This window comes from Canis lupus, chromosome 24 (assembly GCF_003254725.2).
Source record: "Canis lupus dingo isolate Sandy chromosome 24, ASM325472v2, whole genome shotgun sequence".
Classification (NCBI taxonomy): Eukaryota; Metazoa; Chordata; class Mammalia; order Carnivora; family Canidae; genus Canis; species Canis lupus.
The window spans coordinates 17,371,345-17,397,704 of NC_064266.1; the positions used below are offsets into that span (position 1 = coordinate 17,371,345).

At 47.1% G+C, this 26,360-nt stretch overlaps 2 protein-coding genes across 4 annotated transcripts in view; one reads left to right on the plus strand and one right to left on the minus strand.

Annotated features, from left to right (window-relative positions):
- The window catches only part of ADRA1D (adrenoceptor alpha 1D), a 32,915-nt gene extending 13,595 nt beyond the window's left edge, over positions 1 to 19,320 (plus strand). The window contains exons 2-3 of one of the 3 annotated variants that reach the window (XR_007405436.1): positions 3,998 to 9,254; positions 9,722 to 19,320. Coding sequence is in view for 1 of the 3 variants with exons in the window: in XM_035706086.2 (XP_035561979.1) it covers positions 3,998 to 4,593 (596 nt within the window). In the remaining 2 variants the exon portion in view is untranslated. Of the gene's footprint in view, positions 1 to 3,997; positions 9,450 to 9,721 lie in introns of those variants that run through there. The other 2 variants (XR_007405437.1, XM_035706086.2) reach the window with 2 other exon arrangements.
- Positions 19,321 to 25,181: 5,861 nt separating this feature from the next.
- The window catches only part of SMOX (spermine oxidase), a 32,814-nt gene continuing 31,635 nt past the window's right edge, over positions 25,182 to 26,360 (minus strand). The window contains 2 exon segments of the mRNA XM_035706079.2: positions 25,182 to 25,643; positions 26,100 to 26,189. Coding sequence (XP_035561972.1) covers positions 25,506 to 25,643; positions 26,100 to 26,189 — 228 coding nt within the window. The 3' untranslated portion in view covers positions 25,182 to 25,505.

Consider the following 26,360-nt stretch of genomic DNA (forward strand, 5'->3'; position numbering starts at 1 on the left):
CAAATTGGGGGTGTGTTCCAGGACCAATAGGAGTTGATGGATGGGATGCAGGCAGAGAGAGGGGTTGAGATGTATGGAGCACCTATGATGTGCCAAGCACATGTAGAGAGCTCACCATTTAAAGATAAGATAGACCTGGGGTGCCTGGCTGGCTCAGGCGGGAGGAGCATTTGATTCTTGATCTCAGGATCATGAGTTTGAGCCCCACATTGGGTATACAGATTAAGTCAATAAATATTTTTTTAAAAGATTAGACAGGAAACTGATAGTCACCTATTGTGTTCTTGGCACTTAGAAGTGAGATGTGCTATAGGGAGAGTACCTCTAACTGCCAGGTTGGGAAGGGTTGGTATGAAGAGAACTTCCAGGTGGAGGTGCCAGTGGAGCTGGCGGAGGGAAGAGGAAGGGCAATCCCAGAGGAGCAGGAGCAAAAGCCCCCAGGCAAGACTGGGGAGCCTGCTGGGGCCAGAGGGCAGCAGGAGGTCAGTGCAGCCATTTAGCTGATGCACAAAACCAAAGTAAGACTGCTGAGGGGAGCAGGAGCTATAAGAGAAAGAAGAGCAAGGGTGTGATGCTGGGCACCAGTACAGAAAGGTGGGAGGCTGAGGGAGGGTGTCCCACAAGGTTCTCTGTTTCCAATAACAGCTGCCAAGTTGAGTTAGCACAGCTGGGCTTTCTGCCTGCAAGGAAGGCTTCGGAAGAGGGAGCCCCATCAGGACAGAAAAGAGACAAGTGGCCTTGCCTCAGAGCCCCCACCTGCTCATTGAGGCTCTCCTGTAGCTGGGCTCAGGAGCTGACAAAGTGTGTGCCAGGCCGCTGGAGAGGGATGAGAATTCATACAGGCGAGGTTGGCCCGAGTAGCCACAGGTCAGAGTGGCTGGGGGAGCAGGAAGCTGGGGTGGCCAAAAAGGGGCTTGTCCACTGATGCCCCCACAGCCGGGCAGCATTGCAGGGACAATGCCCATGAGCCAGGAGCCCATCCTCAGGGGCCTCGGGGCAGTTCCCCATATTATCCATGCATGCAACGGACAGGGATGTGCACACAGCCCCCTCTGACCCTGGAGATCTTTGCCAGAAGTTCGACCTGATGAGAAAGTATTAGGGGGAGGGGGGAGGACAGCAGGGAGAGTGAGGCTGTACAGGGTGGTGTGGGGGGCAGACTGCAGCTTTCTGGGCAGAGGTGGGTGTGGGGCTCAGAACTGTGAGACAGAGGTGCTGTTGCCTGTAGAAGCTGGAGCCCAGGCACAGGCGCCTGTATTTTCCGGGCAAGATGTCTATACACAGTGGGCAGAGAACACATGAAACAGTTGTGCCACATGCTGTCAGTGTCCCCTCCAAGCCACCACCCTCCCTGGACCTTCAGGGCACATCAGCCAACTTCCATCCCAACACCTGCCTGCACCTTTGCCCAGGGGCTCACTCCACCCACCAGAATCCTCATCATCTACCCACACAGGAGGCCGGGGAGAAGTGTGGGAAATTAATACCTCTGGAAGTAGCCCAACCAGTGACTGATGGGAGTGGGGGTATAGATACTCCACCTCCCTCATTCCCCTGGTGGGATAGCTCTGAGATTCCTGAACTTCATGGTATCATAGGATTATGCCCCAGTTGCCCACAATTAGTGACTTGCACTTTGATCCTTGTCTCGGGGTCTGCATCTGGGAGAGCCCAAAGTAAAACAGAACCTCAGTGGGACACAGTAGGAAAATCTTGGGGCAGAAGCTTTTTTTTGTGTGTAGGGCATTCCCAGCCTGTAGCAAGCATCTGCACAGGTTGCTTGAGCATAAGTTAGAATAGTGTTTATAACACGGTCCAGGGCATACTACAGTATGCCATGTCGCCCACCAATGTGAGTAAAAACAACACTGATAACGATGCTGTTTGGCCAGCTTCAGGCTTGCAGCTGAAAGCATAGTCCACTGATTTGTCATCCTAGGCTAAATATAAAAGAACTGTGGCCTGAGTCAGAGTTATTTTCAGCACCGTGTCTTACTTTGCAGCCATTGAGGGATGCTATTCAGAGGGCCGCCTTCCTGGTGGGTGAAGTCAACCCTAGTGGCCCCCACATTCCAAGGACAACTGTCTAACTCCCCTCCTAGGGGAGGTTGTCTGCTCAGCATATGCTGACTGATGCCCCAGCCTCCCCCAAAGCCACCAGGTCTTGGCTTCTGTTTCTGATTACTCTCCAGAGCTGGAAACTGGGTCTCTTCCCCACTGGGGTGGAGCTGCCCTCTTTCAAAAGCCACCACATAGGAAGAGGGGAAGTAAAGAGACACCAGTGTTTAAGAGCCTGCGACGTCCTGCACTCTGAAATGCACGCATTTCACAGTGGAGCTGTGTGACCGCAGTTTCAAAGGCCTGTGCCTCATGACACTCGTGACTCTCCTCCTCTGCCACCACCACCATGTGTCTGTCTCAGCAGCAGAAATTCTCTATCTTGTAGGAGGTGGGTGATGGGCAAGAGCTCCCAGGTCAAAAAGGGGGGCATGGTGCCTCTGCCCCCTCAATAGGAGACCCTGCTCTTCTTTCTTTAGGGGCGGAAGAAGAGAGCAGGTCCCATGATTTGTCAAGGACCCCTGTCCCTGGTCTGCTCAGTCTCAAGGGCACCTGCAACTTTTGCCTGGGATGGGACGCTCTTGCCACCTACCCCCTCCATCCACTGCTGCTGAGGATGTGAGAATGAGAGTGGCTTTTGCTTTTAGGGTCATGCCTTTGCATTTTGTCAAGTACCTTTTGAAGACAGGACCCCTTACATGGTGGAGATGCCAGGAGAGAAGTTTGTGAGGAGGAGGGTCTTTCTGACACAGCTCAGGTCTTAGTGCACCCACCCTCTCCTGCCTGGCACTCTGCTCCCGCAAAGCCATCCTAGAAGCCTTCCCTGACCAATTCCACTGGGACAGCCCCAATGACCTTCGTTCCAGCCACCACTGGCATTGTTTACTGAGGCTTAATTCTAGGCTCCGTTTCTTGCCTGCTTGAAACTATCCATGGCTCCCAACTACCCACAAATAATTGTGTAAATTCCCTTCACCATCTGTCCCAAATGACATTTTCTCAGCATATCCCAGAGGACATTCCCAGGCCCCAAACTTGTACTCCTCTTGCCCACCTGTCCCCTCCACTTCTAACACCCTCCATCCCTCCTCATCCTGCCAGGCTCCTGTCCATCCTCTGAGAACCCTGGAAGCCTCACACCCCATCCCACATCCTGAGCACCACCATCACACCATCTTCATTCCCTTGGTATTTTATGCACCTAGCTACTCAGGGAATGGGGCTTTGTTTGATGTGAGCCCAGCACAGCACCTGACGTGAGGCAAGCCTTGGTCAACATTTCATTCAAAGGTTCTTACCCTTTTTTGTGCTCCAGACTTCTTGGGCATCTGGCAAAGCTTATGGAGCCCTTCTCAGAGTTATGCTTTCAAATGCTTAAACTAAAATACAAAGGATTGCAAATAAAACGGATTTCGTTGAAAACACCAAAACATTTGTGAATGAAATCTCTGGCTTAGTAAGGAATGTGCTTCTAGGTTAAGGCATTAAGTAAGAGAATCTAGTGGTAGGTTCTGATGACTGTCATTTCCAAATAGGAGCAGACAGTATTTCAGAGCATCTGCAGCAACTGAATGTGATAGGAAAATACCTGGCAGGAACTGCTGAGAGTCAGGTCGAATTCTAGGAAACTGCCCATCTTGCACCAGTTTTGAGCTAGGAGAACCGGGACCGCATAGGGCTTCCTCTCCCTCCTACTTGAGTTTGTTGCCTACACTGTCATTCAGGGAAACTGCTCAGTATCAAGGAGACGTCAGTAAAACGGAAGATGATGATTTTTTCCTCATCAGGGACCCCCTTGGGGAGAGAGACGTTGGGAGCCCCGAGCTGGCAGCCCAGCCCCTAGTTGAGGACTTTGCGCCCAGGGGGCTGCCGGGCCTCGCTCTCCTGGAGCATCTAACAGGCGTGGGTCTCTACCCCCCCTCCCCCCCCCCCCCCGCAGGCTCCCTGTTCCCGCAGCTGAAGCCCTCGGAGGGCGTCTTCAAGGTCATCTTCTGGCTCGGCTACTTCAACAGCTGCGTGAACCCGCTCATCTACCCTTGCTCCAGCCGCGAGTTCAAGCGCGCCTTCCTTCGCCTGCTGCGCTGCCAGTGTCGGCGTCGTCGGCGCCGCCGGCCCCTGTGGCGCGTCTACGGCCACCACTGGCGGGGCTCCAGCGGCGGCCCGCGCCCCGACCTCGCTGCCGGCCGCGGCGCCGCGCCCCCCGGGGCCCCGCTGGCCCTCACCGCGCCCTCGGCGCCCGGCTCCCCCGGCTCCCCCGGCTCCCCCGGCGCGCCCGAGGCGCAGGGCCCCGTCGCCGGCCGTCGAAAGCCGCCCTGCGCCTTCCGCGAGTGGAGGCTGCTCGGGCCGTTCCGGAGACCCACCACCCAGCTGCGTGCCAAGGTCTCCAGCCTGTCGCACAAGATCCGCGCCGGGAGCGCGCAGCGCGCGGAGGTGGAGGCGGTGTCCCTCGGAGTGCCCCACGACGTGGCGGGGGGCGCCGCCGGCCAGGCCTACGAGCTGGCCGACTACAGCAACCTCCGGGAGACCGACATCTAAGGCCCGCGGGGGGGGGGGGCTGCGGGCGGGGGCGGGTGCAGGTGCGGCAGGGCGCGGCGGGGGCCCAGCGAGGCTGGCTTGACGCTGATCCGGGCTGCTCCCGGGCCTCCCTGAGAAACTGAGGCTACGGGGTAGGGCCCTGGAAAGGTAAAAAGTTATGGCCTCCCTCCCCGACACAGGTGCCTGGAGCTCTTCCTTTCGGAGGAAGGGGCTGTGGGTTCCGGGGGGCCTGTTGCCCCCAATCCCTGTTTGAGAAACACTGCCCCATCCATGCCTTGAACCCTGGACAGACCGCCTCAAGAGGAGGGGCAGGCCTGCCTGGCTGTCCCCAATGCCTCCCCTAGGGAAAAAGCCAGTGGGACCAGGGGGACTTCTCAATGGACACAACTTCTCCTTACTGCCGACTGGAGGAACCCAGTGGACCAGCCCAGCCACCAACAAGCTTTGGTGGCAGATTGGATGACCATCCCACAAGCCTGTTGTATTTACCCATGGACCCACTCCCCACTACAGAGGCTCCTCCATGCATACCCCACCACCTGGCCCTGCCCCTCATTATGTCCCAAGGGCCTTACTGTTTACACTCTGTACATAGTGCCTGTGCCCATCACTTCTTGCGAGGATCTGGAGCCATCAAATGGGGAGAGCTTTGTCATTTTGAGACATATTTATTGGTAAGAGTACTTCTATTTTGTCCAAACTGTGCAAACTGTCCCTCTTTAGCTTGTAACCCATAAAGAACTACTTTTTTTTTTTTTTTTCTAAACTCCTTCAAGTTCTAAAGCCCAACAAGAGGATAGTCAGGTCTGCATTCACCTTTCTAGTTTCAACCCAACTATCTGTTTAATGGATGGCTGTTCTCCTCTGGGACTTTTAGCATGACCCTTAAAGGACTTAGGGGTTTTGTTGGCTTTTAAAATTCATATGATGAGTCTTGGGAACCAAACAGTAATCATAAGCATAAATGTTCATTTTGTCAGTCTCCCCAGATGTATCTGTGATGCTCTTGGTCTCAGTGAGGAAGATGGCCATCAGTTAAATGGATAACACATTACATGAAAAAATATAGAAGCCCAAGTAGACAAGCATACATGGTATGAGAGAACACCTACTTAGGAATAGTGCTGTTAGCTTTGAGTGAAATGTCCAGCACTTGTCACATACTCAAGAGATTGAGGTAATTCAGTCTTCAGCTGGATAATATCAACCACACACATACAGCCGGAGTGGGGGTGATAACTGTGGTCCAGTGGAAAGCTGGTTAGGCAATACCCCAGGGTGTCTGGAGTGGGAATGTTCTAAAACTAGAAGAGCCAGTTGCTGGGGCCAACATGGACCAGTAGTTTGAATCAAAAGTTTCCATCCTGTGCTGAGGAAGTAGTCTATTTGAAAGGTAACCACGATTTTAGACCTCTCCAATTTTATAAGGTAAAAAGATAGCCAGTACCAGGGCTCAGGAGCAGACATTTCATACTGTGGATCTACATCAGCTTCTAGGCCTGGCATCCCCGCAAGGCACAGGAAGGGTAGTTAAAGGCGGGTTCTGGGTACATGCTGTACACCCCAAAGAGGGCCCACTTTACAGGACATTGGCCACCTAAAGCTGGGGACACTGGAGGACAGCCCTTGCTATCTTCTCACAGAGGTGGGGGCCATCCCTCAAATCAGGAGTCAGCAAAGGGGCTGACCCCTCATCAGAGAACTGAACATTGGGCTTCTGGGCAGAGGTTCCAACAGCAGGGGAAGGTCTCTGAGCAGGCGAACATGGGCTCCCACATGCCAGGGCAGTGGAGCCCACAGGAGGTCAACAGTGGGGATAAGGGAGCAGGTTGGGGAGGGAACGTTCATAGGGGGACTTTAGGGGGCCCTCCCTGCCCTGGAAAACCCAGTAGGTGTGCAGGCAGGTGGAGCTGGCAGCTAGCCCAATACTTTCTCTAGGCCCAATGATTAATCTGCAAAACATCTCTCATGTTCAAGCCTCAGCCCTCATCTCCTGGCCACAGGGGCCCTCTGCACACAGCTGTCACCTCCTGTACCCCCATGCCTTCAGGACATCAGGGGGAGCTACAGAGCTCCCCAAGAGGCTCTGCCACAGGGACCCCCACCACCACCAGGGACCCAGTTCTAATCATGGATAAAGCACTGAGTTGCTGACCTTGGGGTCAGGACATGTCCAAATGCCGCAGAGTGGCCTAGAGGAATGGAGGGAAGAACAAGAGCCACTCTGGATGAGGGAGCCTCTTACAAGTGATTTGGGGACATCTGGAAGAAGTGTATTATTCACTGTACCGTTTCCTGGGTCCTCAGGCGCCCCAGTCCACACATCTGATTAGAGATACCGACTCTGAGGTACATACAGAAAATGAGGCCGTGATCTCCAGGAAGCCTTGTGAAGTACCAAGGTGACCAGGAGAGTGGGAAGACTCTGTCAGTACTGATCAACATGGGAATAAGCGTTCCTTTACACAATCTGCTAGGAATGGGGTGAAGCCTTGAGGGGGTTTGTGAGTGGGAAAGGGATGGCCGTGTGAGATGGGACAGGGACAGAACAGGCCTCCAAGAACACTGGCATTTGCCTAAGCCCTTTGTCCCTCACCATCCTCAGAAAGCCCCATTCCTGCTTCCCACACCAGTCTGCCCACCCTCCCTCTCAAGCTGGGCTCTTGCCACCCATCTTGCCTTGCTTCCCACACTCTTTCAGGGACCTCTGCCCCAGTATCCCCCAGAGCTGCTTTTGCAAGTCACCTGGGACGTCTCATTTCCTCAATCTCCTGCCCTCTGTCTCTGCCACAGTCTACTCTGGTGGCTGAAATGTTCTTCTCCCTGCCCGAGCCACGCCCCTGGGATCTCTTCTGGTCCCCTAACCACACACTCTCTCTCTGTCTCCTGCACAGGCGCCTCTCTCTGCCCTTATATGTCCCCCAAGGTTCTCCTCTCCCTTTTCTCAACTCTGCACACCATCTCATCCACCCCCAAATCATCTCAATGACCACTTGTACATAAATGGCTCCCAAGGGTTTGTCTGTAACTCCAGATGTGTATTCACCTCTCTTTGGGTGGTTTCCAAACACCCCAAATATGTCCACTTGCCTCCTGCAAAACCGTCTCCTTGACTCCATATAGGCATGACAAGGCCACTGGTGCTGAGGCTGGAAGCTCCTGGAAGCCCTCAGCCTGCCCACCTTCTCCACTCCATCATCTTCCCAAGATCTTCCCAGATTCCCTGCTCAAAACTGAGCCCCGAGTGTCCCTTAGCCTCATTGGTAGCTCATACCAAGGTCATCCTGGCTTAGCCCACTGATAGAATCCATACCTGTGTATAGGAAGAGGGCTCCCTGTCTCCAGAGCTGCTCAGGGCTGGGTGTGAGTGTTCATTAAATCCTGGATTGATGGAGTTGGCCCACTGACACTTCCCTGGGACACTGCCCCACTGCCCACCTAATATTCAACATCACTGTCTTTGCAAGACTCTAACCCTTACTGCAGTCCTCACAAGGCTGAAGCCTGTATCCTCCCCCAGCCAGAGAATCAGCTGTGCCAGGGACTTCTACGGGAACACCTGCTCTGTGTGCCTTCCAGCCCACCCAACCCACCACCTGGAGCCCCACCCCAAGCCCTTAGGCCCTCCTGTTCCAGGCGCTGACAAGTCCTGGCAAAAGGTTTGGGACCTTGGTCGCCCTCCCTTCAGTGACCTGTCAGAGCCCCGACTCCTCAGTGCCCTCCTGACCCTATTTCTATTTCCATCCTGTTACACCCCCAGGGAGTTACATGTTCACCGTACACTTGGAAAGAATTTCCTTTTTCTTTTTTTTTTTTTTTTCTTGAGGCTCCAGTGAAGCACAAAACCAGATGCTCATAAAGGCTAAACCAGTCCCGCAGCCTCTGCTCAGAATGGCTCTCTGGGGAGCCCAGTGGGCCCAGGTGGTGCTAGAGGTGGGGTCTTTGGGCAGGGGGCCTGCACTGGCCTCTCCCCCATTTGGAGCTGGCTTTCTTCCCTTCCCCCACCCGCTCTTGGCAGGAGCAGGGAAACAAAAGGAATGCTGAACAGGACTCCAGCCTATATTCTCCAATTGCTCTAGTCTGGGGAAGAAATAAGCAGGAATTGGAGGATGCATTTAGAACCAAGAAGAAATCCCGGAACTGGGACCACAACAGCCTGAGCTCTTGGAACTGGAGCTGGAGGGAGGGATCCATTGGAGGCCGTGCCAGAAACCTCCCCTGTGACACCTGTAGACACCCCTCCAAGGCCTCACCATTCACTTGATGCCACTGCACCGTTTGTGTCTACCTCCTTCTGTCCTGCTGAAAAACCAAAGAAAGGAGTCCCCATTCCCACTCCTGAGAGTGACCCAGATTGGTCCCACTTATATCTTGAGTCAAGCCACATGGGTCTCTGGTCAGCCTGTGGACTGGCTAATTTGGGGGTCAAGCCTGATCAGCTGGGCAGGCAGATGGAAGTGGATCATATCACACAGCACAAAACACAGCTGTCCAGGTACCAGCATCCACGAGGGAAGTGATGCTCCCAGATTGGGCAGGGACAGACAGCTATGGACATCTCCAGCATGTCACAAAGATTAAGAATGCAACTGCAAGTAATAAGGAAGCTGATGGATAGCTGCTTAAACTCTGGGCATTACTCTCACGTGTCAAATTACAAGGTGGGCAGTTGCTAACATTATCAGTTGCAAGTCTTTGCTTTCTAATCTCTGGTGTGATGACTTGTATCTTCTTTGTTGCTTAATCATGATCAATGTTTCCATAATCCACATTCTTATTCAAAACAGAGGGGAAAAAAGAAAGATCTGCTTTTATCAAGATAATAAAAGCTTTCCCAGAACCCCTCCCCCAGCACACCTCCATTCTGATCTTATAGGCCAGAACTGGGTCCAATTTCCCACAAGGGTGACTGCTAACACCAAAGGCTGGGTGCTTGAGGATGGAGGTCTGCATTCAGCCCACCACCTAATTTTGCACAGCCCACAAACTAAGAATGAGTTTTACATTTTTAAATGGTTGGGGCAGGGTGGGGGGCAGGAAGTCAAAAGAATATGTCACAATAAGAAAATTATATGGAGGTTTCCTCTTGGCTCCCAAAACCAAAATCTTACTGTCTTGCCCTTTACAGGAAAAATTTGCCAACCACTGCTTTAGGGCAATGAGGATCACTGCCTGTCACTGGGCACACAGCAATCCTGAACAAAAGCAGGATTCTGGCAACAGGAAGAAGCAAAAAGGATGGACATGGAAGGGACAGCTCGCGGTGCCTACTACCTATGCCAGTCAACACATTTCAAGCCTGCATCCAGTTATCTAATCTGCAACAGCAGAACGAAGAGTCCCCATTCTAGCTAGGAACCTGACACAAAGGGGTTTTTCTGGAAGCCCTCAGCCCTGAGGACATCTTCCCAGACTGACCAAATGTATAAGATTTTGAAAGAGACCTGTGAAAAGGAAAGGGGGATACCAGGAAATATCAGCACTGGCTGTGTCTCGAGAGGCTCAAGGGGCTATTATTTGCTCAGTGAACTCACCCCCAGCCAAGGTGTTGGTCCTTGATATTATAGGTCTAGAAAATGGATCTGATCAGGATTCCAGAGTTACCAGTCACATAAAAACTGACAGTCTAAGTCACTAGGATGTGAAGTTCATAAGCCCAACACCAATGTGCTAATTTTTCATGGGAAGTACAGCCTAACTATATATATACATACCAATGTTCTCATGGTGACAAACAAACTTGATGGAAATCCAAACTGTGGTCTGAAAGTCCCTTAGTAAGTTCAGAGGCTGAGCAGGGAAGTTGATAGGAAGAGTTGTTGATTTAGTGCATCAGCCATAGGGCTCCATCCCCAGTTCACATATTCACCTCCTTGTACATCCTGCCTCTGTTTCCATGGTACATCTGCCCATACAAATGACTCATGCTTCAATCCCAGCCTTCAGTCTTTCTCTGTGCCTGTAAGTTCCCTTTACCTGTCTCCAGTCTCATCCATCATGGACCCATTTCAGACTGGAACCTTCAGAAACCATTCTTGAGAGCTTTTATGTCTCACCTCTTGGGGAACATCTTATGGTCATCCTAGGGCAAACCTACAAGCATCAAATGACTGGACCTCTTAATTAGGCAGCTGGTGTTCCCCCAACCCCAGGTGTGAACTGCACAGGTGAGGACTTCTGATGCCTTTCCACCAGCTAGCACTTACCAGCCAATAACAAATGGCCAGACAATGGTCACTGCATGTATTTGATAATAGTTACTGAGTATCTAGTTATGTACCCGGTAAATGAAAAGGCATCAGTGTACAAAAGAAAAAAATCTCTGCATCCACAGCATCCTCATTTCAGAAAGGAAGGATGGGTAACAAACAACAATAAACAAAATATACAGTAGATGGTGACAAGCAAAGAAATATAACAGGGAAAGGGAACAGAAGTGTTGGGGATGGGGCAGATTGCACTTTTAGATCAAGTACCCAGGAAGGTCCTCAGGTAGAAGGTGATGTATGAGAAAGGCCTGAGATAGTAAAGGAGTGAGCTATGCAGATCCTGGGAAAGAGCATTCCAGGCAGAGGAAGCAGCAGGTGCAAAAGTCTCAATTTAGGAGGAGACTTGGTATGTTCAAGGATTAGCAGAGGAGGGGAGTAGGCACTCAAGGTGCCAGAAGCAGTAGGTGACAAGGGCCCAAGCATACAGGGCACTGTAAATCACAGTAGGACTCTGGCTTTCCAGGTGGGTCAAGGTGAGCCGGGTTGGGTGGGGGTGGGGGGTTGCTTAGGCAGGCTTGACAAAAGTAGAGATAGGATTGGTCTTGAGGTGAACAGGGTCACTCTGGCTGTTGTGTTGGACTGATACAGAGAAAGAGGGACTAGAGCAGAAGCAGGAGGCCAGTTAGAGAGAGATAACTGCAACAGTCCTGGCAAGAGATGGTGGTATTTGGGCCACTGGCCACAGGGATGGAGATGAGTGATAAGAAGAGGTAGAGCCTAGAGATTTTGCAGATGGCATTTCCACATGCCAGCCCCACACTCAGCATTCCCAGAGTTCCAGCTAGACCTGCCTGCCTTGTTAGAAGCCCCTAACAACTCAGGAAAGGTTTTCTTTTTCCTGCTCTTCTTCTGTCTCCCCCCATATTTAAGCATTTCCTAAAGTTCTATTCTCAGGTTCTCTCTCTTTCTGTGTTGCCATCCATAGGAATGTCCACATCTCAAATCCACATTTCCAACCCCAGCACTATCTCCATACACAAAATCTGTAGTTGTCCATATACAAATTTTCTCCTAGCTTTACTACTGAAACTCATACACACCAGTGGTGGGGGAAAGATCTTTTTAATCAGGGACAGACACTCCTGACTTAAAATGACATCCTATCAAACTCTCTATAAGGCCTCTCCCCTTAAAACCAAGAAAGATCTAAAAAAAAAAAAAAAAAAAAAAAAAAAACAAGAAAGACCTAAAAAGCGGATAGAAATTCAAAACAGGTCTGAAAAGTAAGGATATCAGCCAACCATTTGGAAACAGTGGGGACTCCAGAGCTGAGGAAGTTCAGCTCAGAAAGAGGCTCAGAGGTCCTTGCCATAGCTTTGTCCTCTGCAACTGAGGCACCACTGACCAGGAATTGGTAAGAAAAGGCTCTACCCTCTTCACTGCATACCTCCCAGCTTCCCACCTGTAACCCGAAGAAGGGTCTGCCCAACTGTCTAACCTCCAGTCACTGCTCCACTGTCCAAGGACTGCTTTGGGAGCAGCTGAGGACATAGTAATGATGCCCCATCCTCCTGACTCCCTGCAGGAACTTTCTGCCTTCAGCACAGATTTCCTGCTCAATGGATTGTTCAGGCTTATGGATCTGGGATCAGAAGAGACCTGAGAGCAGAATAGGACGGGATAGTTTCTCAGATGTTCCATTTGATGGAAGAAGAGTAGCCAGCAACTCTGAAATTTTTAGAACACAGTTCTTCCTCATTAGCTGAGAACTAGTTGAGGGCAGTTGGGGGTAGAAGAGCTTTCCTCAGTCTGTTAGAATAGAACTAAAAGAATGTCCACTGGCTTCTGTCTCCTCCAGCAATTTTAGCCAGAGTCAAGCCATATAATGCATCCTCCAAGGGAACTGAATCCCCTTGGTCCATTCCTACCAGGCCCCTTTGTGAGAATGAGCCACCTTGGACCCTGGGTGGCTTCCCCATCTATGGGCCTATTGCTCGTTCTAACACCAGTGCCTAGAAATATCCCTCTTGGGCTGAGCGACTTCCCCAAAGAGAGGTGTATCAGTCAGCTATTGCCATAATGTTGCAAAACCAGCCACCCCTAAATTCACAGGTTACAGGAGCAAGCATTTGTTCTCTTTGCTTATGTGCCTGTCTGTAGGTCCTAGATTTGGTTACAGGTTTGGAACTATTCCCCTTTCCTCCACATTCTCCTGAAAACATCAGCTATTGGGGGCATGTTCTTCTCATGACAAATGGCAAGTACATGAGAAGTGAAACCCAACTGTGTGAGCATATTTAAAACATCTGCTCATATCACATCATGTCTGTTCACATTCCATTGAGCAAAACAAGTCAGCCTAAAGTGACTGGGGCAAGAAAATAAACTGCTCCCAGAGGGAAAGGAAAGTGATTGAATATTTGCTGAATAATCTTCCAATGTATCACAAGTAGCTGGGTTAAGACATCAATATGTGAATCTGAGAGAAACACAATTCAATCTCTTTAGTGGGAGGAGATACAAGGTCATGTGGCAAAGCAAGGGGTCATAGGGAGAAGCGAAGAACCAAGGTCACTTTTGTCATCATTTACAAGTGGCAGCACCAATCTAGTCCTTACCTTAAGCTAGAACAAACACTGGTCCAGACTGGAACACCCACTCCTCCGGCCTTGAACAAGGACCCCATCATCCCAAGCTCTAGGTTTCCTTGTCTGTCAAGGAAAAGACAGCTCACATTTTTCTGTGAGAAGCAAATGATACCCTATTGCACATGTGCTTTGAAGAGCAGAGAGAGTTATAAAGAGAAACTGGTTTTCTAAGCTAAGTAGGGTATCATTCAGGCATCAAGGCAAGAGGCAGATATTTCCAAGCATGAACGAACTCTTCTTTTAAAACAGTACCCTTTGAAAAAAATAAAAAAATAAAACAGTATGCTTTGAAAAAGCCCAGTCACCATAAACACAATGAAAAAGAATATACCTGAAACAAAAGGAGGGTATGACTAATTTCACACAGAATACTGTGGACCATTTTGAAGCAGTAAATGTTTAAACCATCACGGAAATGCCAATTTCCTAAGAAAATATAAATTGCCAAAATTGCATCTCCCCCCCAGAAGTAGGAAATGTTAACAAAGTTAACCATAAAAGAAATTAAAACATCAAAGTTCTACTTCCAAAATAACCAAGTCCAACCAGTTTTGTAAGCAAGTTCTTTAAGTCTCCAGGAAACAGATAATTAACATTCTATACATACTTTCCCAATATACACAGTAAAAAGATGTAAATCCACCCAAATTATCTTAAAAGCCTAAGAGGGGAAGAAAAAAAGCCCTGGAAAGCCCAAGACAAAAAATCTTAGGTCACTCATGAACATAGATACAAAAGCCTAAATAAATATTTGCACATTAAATCCAGCAACATATTAAAATAATAATATGCCATGACTTGTATGATAGATTGTATTATAATTATGAAAACATTTGTTGCCCCAACTCGCTGGGTACTTTTCTGCAGGAGGATTATACATCTATTCACTGACATCAAGCTCAGCCACTGACTGGCTTTGACCAATGAAATGTGAATAGAAGTAACATATGCCACTCCTGAGTAGAAATGTTAAGATGTTCCAGTATCTCTCTTTTCCATCTACCATGAGATGCTCCATCAACGTGGGTCCTAGAATTAAGAAGACATGAAATTAATCCTTTGTGCTCATATGGCATGAGCAGTAAATAAATTTCTATTGTAATTCCCTAAAATTTAGGGATTGTTTGTTACCAGAGCAGAATTTAGCTTAAGCTGACGAATACAACAAAGACTGTCCCCAAAACACAAAGAAAATATTAGAAATATTAATGTAATTAACACATTAACAGATAAAAGGAGAAAAGCCCTATGATAATCTCAATAGATACAGAAAAGGCATTTGATAAAATTCAATATTCATTCATAATAAAACAGTTATGAACTTAATGTATAAGGGAATTTCTTTAACCTGATAAACGGTACCCACCAGAAACCAAAAGCAAACAGCATACTTATTAGGAACTTCAGAAGCATTCCCATCCATGAAAGTCAGAAACAAGGCTATGATCCTCCTATCACTCCTTTACTCAACACTGTACCAGTAGCTATACTAATGCAATAAGAAAAGAGAAAAAGACACAACAGGTACATTGTTGACAGTAAAGAAACAGGACTATCAACCTTTGCAAATAAAATGATCTTCTAGCCAGAAAACCCAAGAAAAGTAACTGATAAATAATTAAAACTAATAAAAGAGTTTATAATTTAGTCAAGGATTAACCAATATTCAAAAACAAATAGCTCTTCTATTCCCCAGCAATAATTATTTGATAACATTTCAAATGAGTGGGGAAAGGGTGGATCACACAACAGGTAATATTGGGATAACCAGCCGACAATGAGAAATAAGCATAAATCCAGATCCCTGCCGACAATGAGAAATAAGCATAAATACAGATCCCTACCTCATACCACAAGTCCACTGAAGATCTAAATATATAAAAGTTTAAGGATTATTTTAAAAAAACATAGAATATTAGCTTTATGGGTTGGGGTAGAAATAGATATTCTTAAATAGGTTATAAAAAGCACAAAATTGATGGGGCATCTGGGTGGCTCAGTTGGTTAAGCATCTAACTCTTGGTTTCAGCTCATGGTCATGGGATCGAGCCCTGCATAAGGTTCTGTGCTGAGCATGAAGCCTGTTCCTCTGCCCTACTGCCTCCCCACTTGTACTCTGTCTCTCTAAAAACAAGACAAAACAGAGTATCAATATTTGTTCATTTTTTAACATAAAGCTTCTACATGTGAAAAGACCTCATAAACAATGCAGCTGTCTGAAGGAAATATTTGCAATTCATATCATGGACAAAAAGACTATTATCCTTAATATAATTTTTTAAACTCATACAAATCACTAAGAAAAAACAATACCACAAATGTGGGCTAAGGTTTAGGACAGACAACCCACAGGGGAAAAAAGACCTGAAATGTCTAATAATCATAGGAAAAAATATCACTAGTTGGGAAATGCAATTAAAACAAAAATGGGACACCTGGTTTTACATACCTGGTGACAAAAAATTTTTTTTCACTACACAGAACGATGGCAAAATTGCATAGATACAAGTATTCTCATATCCTATTTGTGGGAGTGTAAATTTGGTAGATCTCCTTTCAGGATAATTTGGCAGTATCTTCCAAAACTGAAAATACTATGCCCCATGATCCAGGGACCTTTACACATGTGCACACAGAGGCATTGTCTATGTTCATCATAGCATTGTTTATAATAATGAACAATTAGGGGGCAGCCCCGGTGGCACCGCGGTTTAGCGCCGCCTGCAGCCCAGGGCGTGATCCTGGAGACGTGGGATCGAGTTCCACGCCGGGCTCCCTGCATGGAGCCTGCTTCTCCCTCTGCCGGTGTCTCTGCCTCTTTCTGTGTGTGTGTCTCTATGAATAAATAAATAAAATCTTTTAAAAAAATAATGAACAATTAGAATCAACAAAATGTCCATCCTTGGCAAAGTAGATACTTAAATGAAGTGTGGTCATACAATGAACTGCTATCTATCAGTTAAAAGGAATACACGAGACATATAATTTACACAGAGAGTTCTTTTGTTGTATGAACAAAAAGCAAATTAAAAGAGAATGTGTATAGGGCAATTGCAATTCCATTTATTTAAAAATATATATACATACAAAATACTATATAATTTACATTCACATATTGTGGATATAGAAATATATTTTGTTTTTTTTTAAGATTTTTATTTATTTATTCATGATAGACATAGAGAGAGAGAGAGAGAGGCAGAGACACAGGCAGAGGGAGAAGCAGGCTCCATGCCGGGAGCCCGACGCGGGACCCGATCCCAGGACTCCAGGATCGCGTCCTGGGCCAAAGGCAGGCGCTAAACCACTGAGCCACCCAGGGAGCCCCTGTAGGAATATATTTTGATAGGACAAACACCAAATTCTTCTTCTTCTTCTTCTTCTTCTTCTTCTTCTTCTTCTTCTTCTTCTTCTTCTTCTTCTTTTTTTTTTTTTTTTTTTTTTTTTTTACAAACACCAAATTCTTAAGGGGTGGTCAGAATTAAGAAAACAATCACAGGAAACTCTAGTTTTATCTGTAAAGTTCCTTTACTTTTAGGAGAATATTTTTAAATTAATTTTTTAAAACCTGAGGATCTTACACCAATTATATTGTTACTTTCATCCACTTAATAAACTTTTTTTGCATCCTTATTAAATACTTGGATGCTATGGGGATACAAAGATGCAATCTCTGTGAAGACACATGGTCACATTATTAGCAAACAAGACAAGTGTAATGATGGCAGTAAAGAAGCAAACCAAAGTGCTTTGGGAATTCAGAAGACAGAAATTTACTAGAAAGGGCAGGGAGTCATAGATAAGACAGTAAAATCACCAGAAAGCTTCATTAAAGGGAATTACCCAGATGCTGGGTCTGAAAGCTTTGACAACTTGAGAGACAATCTTGAGAGGAACAAGAGAGAAACACAATTCTGAAGACAGCAGATTGCACAGAGGCCAGAAGAAAAGCACAGCATTTAAATGCTGAAATAAAAGAGCTGCCAATCAGAATTCAACATCCAGGGATGCCTGAGTGGCTCCGTGGTTGAGCATCTGTCTTCGGCTCAGAGCGTGATCCCAGGTCCGGGGATCTGGTACCACATCAGGCTCCCTGCAGAGAGTCTGCTTCTCCCTCTGCCTATGTGTCTGACTCTGTGTCTCTCTCATGAAAGAATAAATAAAATCTTTAAAAAAAAAAAAAAAAGAATTTTACATCTAATAAAAATACCCTTCAGGAGTGAAGGGGATGAGAGAAGCCTAAAATGATCCATGTGGTGATAAAGATATCAGTAAGAATACACACTTAATATAGATACAGATAGTTACATATAAAAATATTCATAGATATTTACATACACACGATTAGTAGACACATAGCTCTGTCTGCTGAGAGAGCCTAGAAGGGACATCTCCACAGCAACAAGCACACCTAATGCCCAAATCTTGGTTTCTAACACCAAAGAGCTAGGGTTCCATAAAGAAGTGGCTGTTTCTATGACTGGAGCAGGATACATATGAGATGAGCCTGCAATATCTTGTAGTGCCAGAAAGTAAAAAAGTGTTCAAAAAAGAAACACACTGGGACACCTGGGTGGCTCAGTGGTTGAGCATCTGCCTTTGGCTCAGGCTGTGATCTCAGGGTCCTGGGATCGAGACCCACATCAGGCTCCCTCCAGGGAGCCTGGTTCTCCCTGAGCCTATATCTCTGACTCTCTCTCTGTCTCTCATGAATAAATTAATTTTTTTTTAAATCTTGAGTTAAAAAAAAGAAACATACACATGCGCGCATGCACACACACACACACACACACACAAACATTGATGAGGGTATGTCAAAGGGACATAGGAGCCAACTAAAAGAGCCAATGGTCAAAGCTGGGACAATTTAATAACAAAATTAAGTAGTATCGGATAATCAAAAGTGTAAAATCAATACCCATGAGTCCGTTTTGATACATATAAATAATTGAATAAATTAATAAAGGGCTAAGGGAGAGAGGAAAGAATTCTCCTGTGCAGAAGAATTCCAAATAGATTAAGGATGATACTCTAAAGAAAAGGAGCACAACTCCTTACTTGTAGCTGCCCATAAGGACTTCCTTCCAAAGAGGAGAGCATGGAAGGGGGGGAAAGAATCACTTTACAGTGCAGAAACCTGACAAACACAACCTCTGTCAAGGGAGCAAGGTCAACACCAACAGTTATAAGTCATATTGATAATGTATACCACTGATACAATGAGATGGAATGGTACATGATTCCTGTGGTTTTCCTCCCTGAAACCTATGACCTCAGTCTAGTGATGTAGAAAAACATCACACAAATTCTAGTAGAGGAGCATCCTACAATATACCTGACTGCACTCCTCAATACTGATAAGATCGTCAAAAATGAGTCTGCGAAAATATCACAACCGAGAGGAGCCTAGGGAAATATGACAACTAAATGTAATGTCACATCCTGGGTGGAATTCTGGAACAGAAAAAGGACATTAGGTAAAAACTAAAGAAATTTGAATAAACTATAGCTTATTACTCTTGTTAATAATAACGCACCATCATTGGTTCATTGTTGTTCATAACAAACATGATATTAATGTAAGATGCTTATAACAGGGAAAATAGTTGGAGGCAGGGGACTCTATATATTTATTTTTTCTTAAGTCTAAAACTGTTCGGGATCCCTGGGTGGCTCAGCGGTTTAGCGCCGCCTTCAGCTCAGGGCATGATCCTGGAGACCCGGGATCTAGTCCCACATCGGGCTCCCGCATGGAGCCTGCTTCCCCCTCTGCCTGTGTCTCTGCCTCTCTCTCTCTCTCTCTCTCTCTCTCTTTCTCTGTGTCTATCATAAACAAATAAATAAAATCTTTTTTTAAAAAGTCTAAAACAGTCTATTGATGTCACCATAAAAACCTGATAGAACTGAAAGGATAAATAAATACATAATTATAGTTAGATACTTCAACACTATTCTCTCAACGGCTAGAACTAGCAAAGATAAAGAAGAAACCAATATCACCACCAACCAACATAATCTAATCAACATCTATAGAACACTCCACCCAACAATAGCAGAATACATATCATTTGCAAATCCCCATAGATTATGTGCCAGGATAGACCATATCCCAGACCATAAAACAAACTCAACAAATTTAAAAGAATTTAAATCCTAAATCCAACTTTTGCTTGAGAAACAAAAGAGTTCAAACTTCTTATCTATTTATTTACTTAGTGAATGTATTTATTAAAGTACAATTAAATCTTTTTTTGAGGCTGGCATACAAAAGGAAGACACTGAAAGCCTGATAGAGAAAGGGAGGGAGGAAAGAAAGAGAAAATCTTATCTTGGACCTAACAAGGTTTCTTTTTACTGTTAAGAATCAAAAATCAGTGATACTCTAGAATAAGTTACAATCTTATTTTATTCACTTATTCAAGTAAATTAAAGATACTTTCTATGATTTGTTGGGGGTGTTGTTTTTGTTGAATTCAGAAAAAACCCCGGAGAGAAACCAGTACACACACGTTCTCCCTGCAGCAAGAGGGCTGTAGTCCCATATGGCCAGCAGATGGCGCCCGAGGATTGTTTTGGACCACGAGTTGGTTGCTTCCGGACAGCCCGGAGTCCAAAGCCCATCCTCCCCACCTCCCCTAACCTTGGTGAGCGCGGAGCCTGTGTCTCTCTCTGCAACCTAAGGATCCTCAACAATAACCACTAGGGTAAGGATAGTGAGAATGCAGAGAGAGCAAGTGTAGAAAATGCCAGCGAGAAGCTTGGCTGAAAGGAAGGCAAGAGACGGTGGCAGAAAGAGGAGGGGGGTGACAGGAAAGACAAGGGCATCTTGAAATGTGGATGGGAAGGATGGAGTAGAGAGAAGAGGGAGAGGAAAGAATGAGGCAAGGCCCCTGACTTTGGGACATGGGATGCACAAGGGAGAGTCACATACTTCCTCTGTGTCAGGGGGATTGGGGGCGGTCACTATCAGGATGGGTGTGAAGACTAACTCTTTGTAGATTTGGCAAGGAAGTTGCCTCCAGTGGCTTATGTTGAGACTATGAAGCAGGAGACATTGTTGTCTGTTGACAGTGAGGACACAGGGGGTCCATAGTAGTATGAAGGGAGAGAGCTGACAGGGGAAACCTGGGCGGGGGCAGGGGGCAGTTGTCTCAAAATTGCTCAAATACCGAGCTTGCTGAAACAAAATATGCCTGACATTTTGCATCCCCTAATAGAGAGCCAGGTTTTGAAAATCAGTGCCTGCAAAATCAGTGTTCAGCAACCACTACCAGAACCATGAGAGGCGAGACCAACTTTTGTATCTACAACTCCAATTAAATAGTATGAAGCAGGGCTGTGATCAACCCTTAGCTTCTTACGTTAGATGCCCACCATGAGCTTAGATGCCCTGGATGCCACCTTATTAGGACCACAACCCCTCCCATCTGTTGAGATTTGATTACCCTACACAAATCAGGAGTAGCCTCAACAAACAGCACAGCCAGTCATTACGAGAAAACACAGCCTCTTGTAACTCTACCATTATGTTTGGCAAACCATTACTTAAGCAGGCAGTTCTCTAGACCTGAACCAGCAACCCACCTCGCTCTGCACCTTGAGGTTACTCTTGGGCTCATCTCAACAGGCCCAAGTAAATGCAGGGTGACTCAAAGCAGAAATGCTTCTCTCCTACATTTGCCTGTGGGCAGCACAGACATTCCAAGCAGCTCCCACGAAATAGGAGCTAACTGTTAACCTGTCCCATAGCAGCAAAGGTGGGAAGACATAGTACCTGCCAAGTACCCCAGGCCCTTTGAAGAACATTTCTGAGGCTTCCACAAGACCACAACTGAATTCCTTCCTCATGGATTCACTGATGCCCATAGCACAAGACATCACGCAACCATCCTACTAGAATCTTGTGCCAGAAAAGATATTTCCTTTCAAGTGACTTTCTTTCTTTCTTCTTTCTTTCTTTTTTTTTTTTTCAAGTGACTTTCTATAGGTGACTTTTTCTATAGGCTCAGTGGTTGAGCATCTGCCTTTGCTCAGATCGTGATCCTGGAGTCCTGGGATGGAGTCCCTGCACTGGGCTCCCTGCAGGGAATTGTATAACAGGTGTTGATGTGGGTGTTGGCCTGTGCATGCCACATTTGCCATCCATGATAGAGTCCTATGAGTGTCCACCAATGCCAAGGCTGCTTCAGAGACTTAGTCACAGCAAGGAACTCATCCTATGTTCCCAGTACATCTAGTCTGTCTCGCTTCAGAATGGCCCTTGCTTTTATCTGCTTCAAATCTGGTTTCAGAGGTGCAAACATAAATGCTCCCCACATTATGTGATTGTTGTGGAGGCAGCAACTGGAAGGCTGTGGCAAACTCCATGGCCATGTTTCCCGCACCTGTCCCCACCTTCCTCCCAGGGTAGCTCCCTCCCCCTCGGATGGCATCCTCTCCAAGCTGCGTAGCTTTGAACAGTCCCACACAGTTCTAGGAACCTCCATCTCCTCTGCAGTGAAATAATCCCCACCTCCCTCACATGGCTGCAGATGCCCAGATGAGGGGACGCAGGCAAGGGGTCTGATAAATGGTGACATGCTAGTAAACAGTAAATGTAAGGCCAGTGCTTATCACCAGGCAGCCAGAGGGACAGAAGTAGGTCCTTCCTCCCTTTATCTGTCTCAGGATGTGTCATCTCTGCTGCAAGGAGGAAATTCACTGGGTCAACACAACTGTGTATTTTGGGATGGGAGGGTGGGGGGAAGGGTGTCTTCAGACTCTTTAAACTTCTTAAATTGAGTTATAACATACACACAGAAAAGTGCATAAATCTTCAGTATATAACCCAACGCATTTTTAAGAATGTATATACCCAGGACACCTGGGTGGCTCAGTGGTTGAGCATCTGCCTTTGCTCAGATCGTGATCCTGGGGTCCTGGGATGGAGTCCCTGCACTGCGCTCCCTGCAGGGAGCCTGCTTCTCCTTCCGCCTGTCTCTGCTTCTCTGTGTGTGTCTCTCATGAATAAAAAAATACAATTTTTTTTTAAAAAAAGAATGTATATACCCATTCAACCACCATCCAGGTCAAGATACAGAACATTTCTGTAACCCAGGAAGCACCCCCATACTTCCTCCCAGGCACTACCCATCCCCCCATATCTAATACTATGCTTGGGTTTGTAGGTTCTTGAATCTCATATTAAGAAATCATACTGTATGTAGCCTTGGTCTGGCTTCTTTCATGCAACCTAATGCTTTTGAGATTAATTGACATTGCAAATACCAACTTGTTCTTTTCTATTGGTACAGAGTATTCCATTGTATGGATGTACTACACTTTGCTCTACTATTGATGGACATCTGAGCTGTTTCCAGTTTTTGGCTATTATGGACTATGTTGCTATGAACATTCTGGTACATATGTTTGGTGGGCATATGCATTCGTTTCCCTTGGGTGTATAGCCAGGAGTGGAAATGAAATGCTGGCGGATGCATGCCAGCTATATAGTAGAATCTGCCACACGGTTCCCCAGTGTGGCATATGCATTTCCACTCTCTCCAGCAATGGCCTCTAATTATTTTTTTCGGCACCAGCCTCTTGTTTTCAGTGCAATAAATAGAAAGAGCCTGCAACGTGGACTCAGATCTCAGTGACCTTAGGTGCCATTACTTGACTCTTACAGGATTTGTCTCCCGGTGGGAATAAATTGCCTTCCCCAGCCTGAGTTGGCATCCATATCAAATTAAGAGACCCATGCACCCTGTATTAATGACTGACACCCTGCCTGGTAGGTGGCTGGCTCTAAGTGAATATTCCCTCCCTCCCTTTTTCCCCACACCTGAAGCTCCTTCAACATGCAATCACAGAATAGACATTTATAGCCCTTTCACCCTCATGAACTTCTTTAGAATTCCTCTGCCAGTGATCCTGAGAATCTACTTACTATTTTCTTCCCCCATACTTATGTGACAGGCCACTTCTACCCACCCCTACCCCTTTAGTGGGGAAAACCCAGGACAGAGAGCTTCCTTTGCAAAGTAACTGTGGGCCAGGAAGGAGACACACCCCTTGGCCAAAGAAAGTCCAAACTTACAGTGTCTCTTTAAGCACCATTATGAAAGACCTACAAGATTCATTATGTTAGGGCACCTGGGTGGCTCAGTGGCTGAGTGTCTGCCTTTGGCTTGGGTCATGATCCCAGGGTCCTGGGATCGAATCCCACATCAGGATCCCTGGAGGGAACCTGCTTCTCCTTCTGCCTGCATCTCTGCCTCTCACTCTGTGTCTCTCATGAATGAATAAATACAATCTTTAATTAAAAAATTCGTTAAGTAAAACAAGCAAAATGCAGAACGAGATGAATACTCTGTCACCTTTGCATAAAAAGGAGAAGGCCCCACATTTATCTTGACATACTAGAAATAGATACACAAGGCATTAATCGCATGAGTTGTGGGGAGCAGCACAGCTACTGGGGACAGCTGGGGGAGGAGAGGTTCCCACAACCCCTTTCATGACTTTTGAGCTTGCACCACATCCATAGAACCTCTTCTCAAAAAATGTTTATATACTTACAATTTTTTGTTATGTGTCAGGTGATTATGAATCCCTGACAGAAAGTCCAGGTGGATTGACCTTGGCAAAGCAAGGATGCCTATGAGCTATGTGCACGTAGTAGTTGTGCGAGCAGGGGTGTGTGTGGAAGTGGATGCAGGTAGGCCTGTGTGTAGGCGTGTCTACGTGTTGGACAGCTCCAGCATGACCAGAGGTAACACGGAAGAGGATGTAACGTCCTATCAGGAGCAGTGTCCCACACGTCTGAGAAGGGAACCCCACCTAAGTTCACACAGTTAGACTGGGGGCAGGGAGGCACCTGGATTTTCATGACTTCCTCCACCACCAAATCCCTTAATTTTATATAATTCAAATTCTATCATTAGCAACCTGGAGCCAGGAAATGGCTAAATGTTCTTTAAGGTTCTACGCCTGTGTACAAGATGTAGCTGTGTGTAGGTATAAGGGTGCGGGGTGGTGTATCATGTAAGAGTGAGTGTATGGAGGGGTGTGTGTCTGTGGGTGCATGCAAGTATGTGTGTGTGCATATGCAGGTGAGTGTATGTATGTGTGCACATGGAAGTGAGTGTGTGGGAGGTGAGTGTGTGTATGTGTGCTTTCACGCAGCAAAAAAAAAGCAGAGAAGAGTATCTTCTCCCCAGTAAGTGATAGGCCCTTGGAATACAGCAGGTGGGTAACACTTAAGGACATCCTCCCAAATGGCCAGACTATCCACCTTCCCAGAAGTCAACAGTAGCCACCCCGAAGGCCAGACCTAGGGCCCCATGGCCAGGTGATACTCACTATTAATACATCTGAATTTAGCATAGAGCCACAACAGATGCCCCCTCCCCTAGAACTCACCTTCACTCCATGTGGCCATGCCACCCAGTAGGGCTCTGAGAAGTCCAGCAAAGTTGGCCAGTGGGCAAACAACAGGCCCATCCTGAAGGAGCTGAGCTGAGCAGTGAGGCGCCCTGATCCCTGAGGGGTTTCGCCAGCAGGAAGGCAAACAACCACAAGCAGATTGAGGTGAGGAGGTACTCCTTCCAGTAAAGGCAGATACCTTACCTTCTGGGGGCACAGCCAGGTCACAGCCCTCCCATCATCCCCTCATTCAAAAAGGATGTGCTAAAAAATACTAGAGACACACATACACACAAAGAGGCTGAGGTAAATGGAAGAGAGAAGCTGAGGAGCAGGAGAAGGGCAAGCCTCTTTTATTATCCCAAAATGCAAAGTATTGAAGGCACTTACAATAACAAGGCAGGAGGGGGGTGGGGGTCAGAGCACAGAGGTAAATCATCGGGTCCCCTCCCTGGTCACCACCCGGCATGGAGAAGAGGAAAAGCTACAGGACCAGATCTGAAGCCAGTCGGGGTGTCTACCTCTACAAAAGGTACAAATCCATTCTACAGAAGATTAGAAAATGAGGAGCACACAGCAGCAAGGGGCAGGGCTGGCAGTCACAAGTTAGTGGCTCTGTAAGGAACACACTCGGCAGTGAAGAGGGCCCTCAGGTCCCCTGCTGGAAGAGGTCCCGGTACATCTCGATGAGACGGGCAGCCTCGCGCTGGCCAGAGAGCAGAGCACCATGGGTGGTGGAGTAGTACTTGCGGTGAGTGGCCTCACCCGAGAACAGCACCTGCATGGGCTGGGCCAGGGGACGGGGAAGTGAGGGTCGAGGAGCAAGAAAGGCTAGGAGGCTACCTGTCTGCCCCCAGGAACCACCCCCCCCCATCCATACTACAAGTCAGAGAGCAAGCATCTGAGATGCAGGTATTGCTGCTTCCACAGGATGAGGACTTGCCCATCCCACCTGGCCACCTTCCCCTGTTTCTTCCCCAGACATCCAGGCCTCAGTTCTTTCTGCTCCGAGGCTGTCAGGAGTCCTGGTTCTGCAGTCCTGGAGGCTCACTGTGCCTCTTACTAGTGAACTCAGGGCAAGTGGCTTAACCTCCCTAGACCTTGATTTTGTCATCTGCAAAACAGGTTTACACCACCTACTTCTGAGGGTGGTTGAGAGGGTTAATTGAAATAATGTATCTAAAGTACTTAGAACCTGGAAGAACATAAGCACTCAATAAAGTTAGGCGGTAATTTAACAAACCTTTATGGAGCCCCTATTAGAGTCCAGGGACTGTTCTGGGCACTTGGAAGATAAAAGGTGACCGGGCTGCTGCTTTGAGGAGTTTCCTTGCTGGTGGGGAAGCCAGACACGAAACCCAATTACTAAAAGGTGCCACGTGTGACATGACGGGTGTTTGGGCAAGGTGCTGAGAGCCCAGAAAAGAGGCCCACAGTAAGGGGGACTGCACAAAGTTTCCCAGAGGACAAGACCATCAGGCTGCTTCTCAGAAGATGCTCGGTA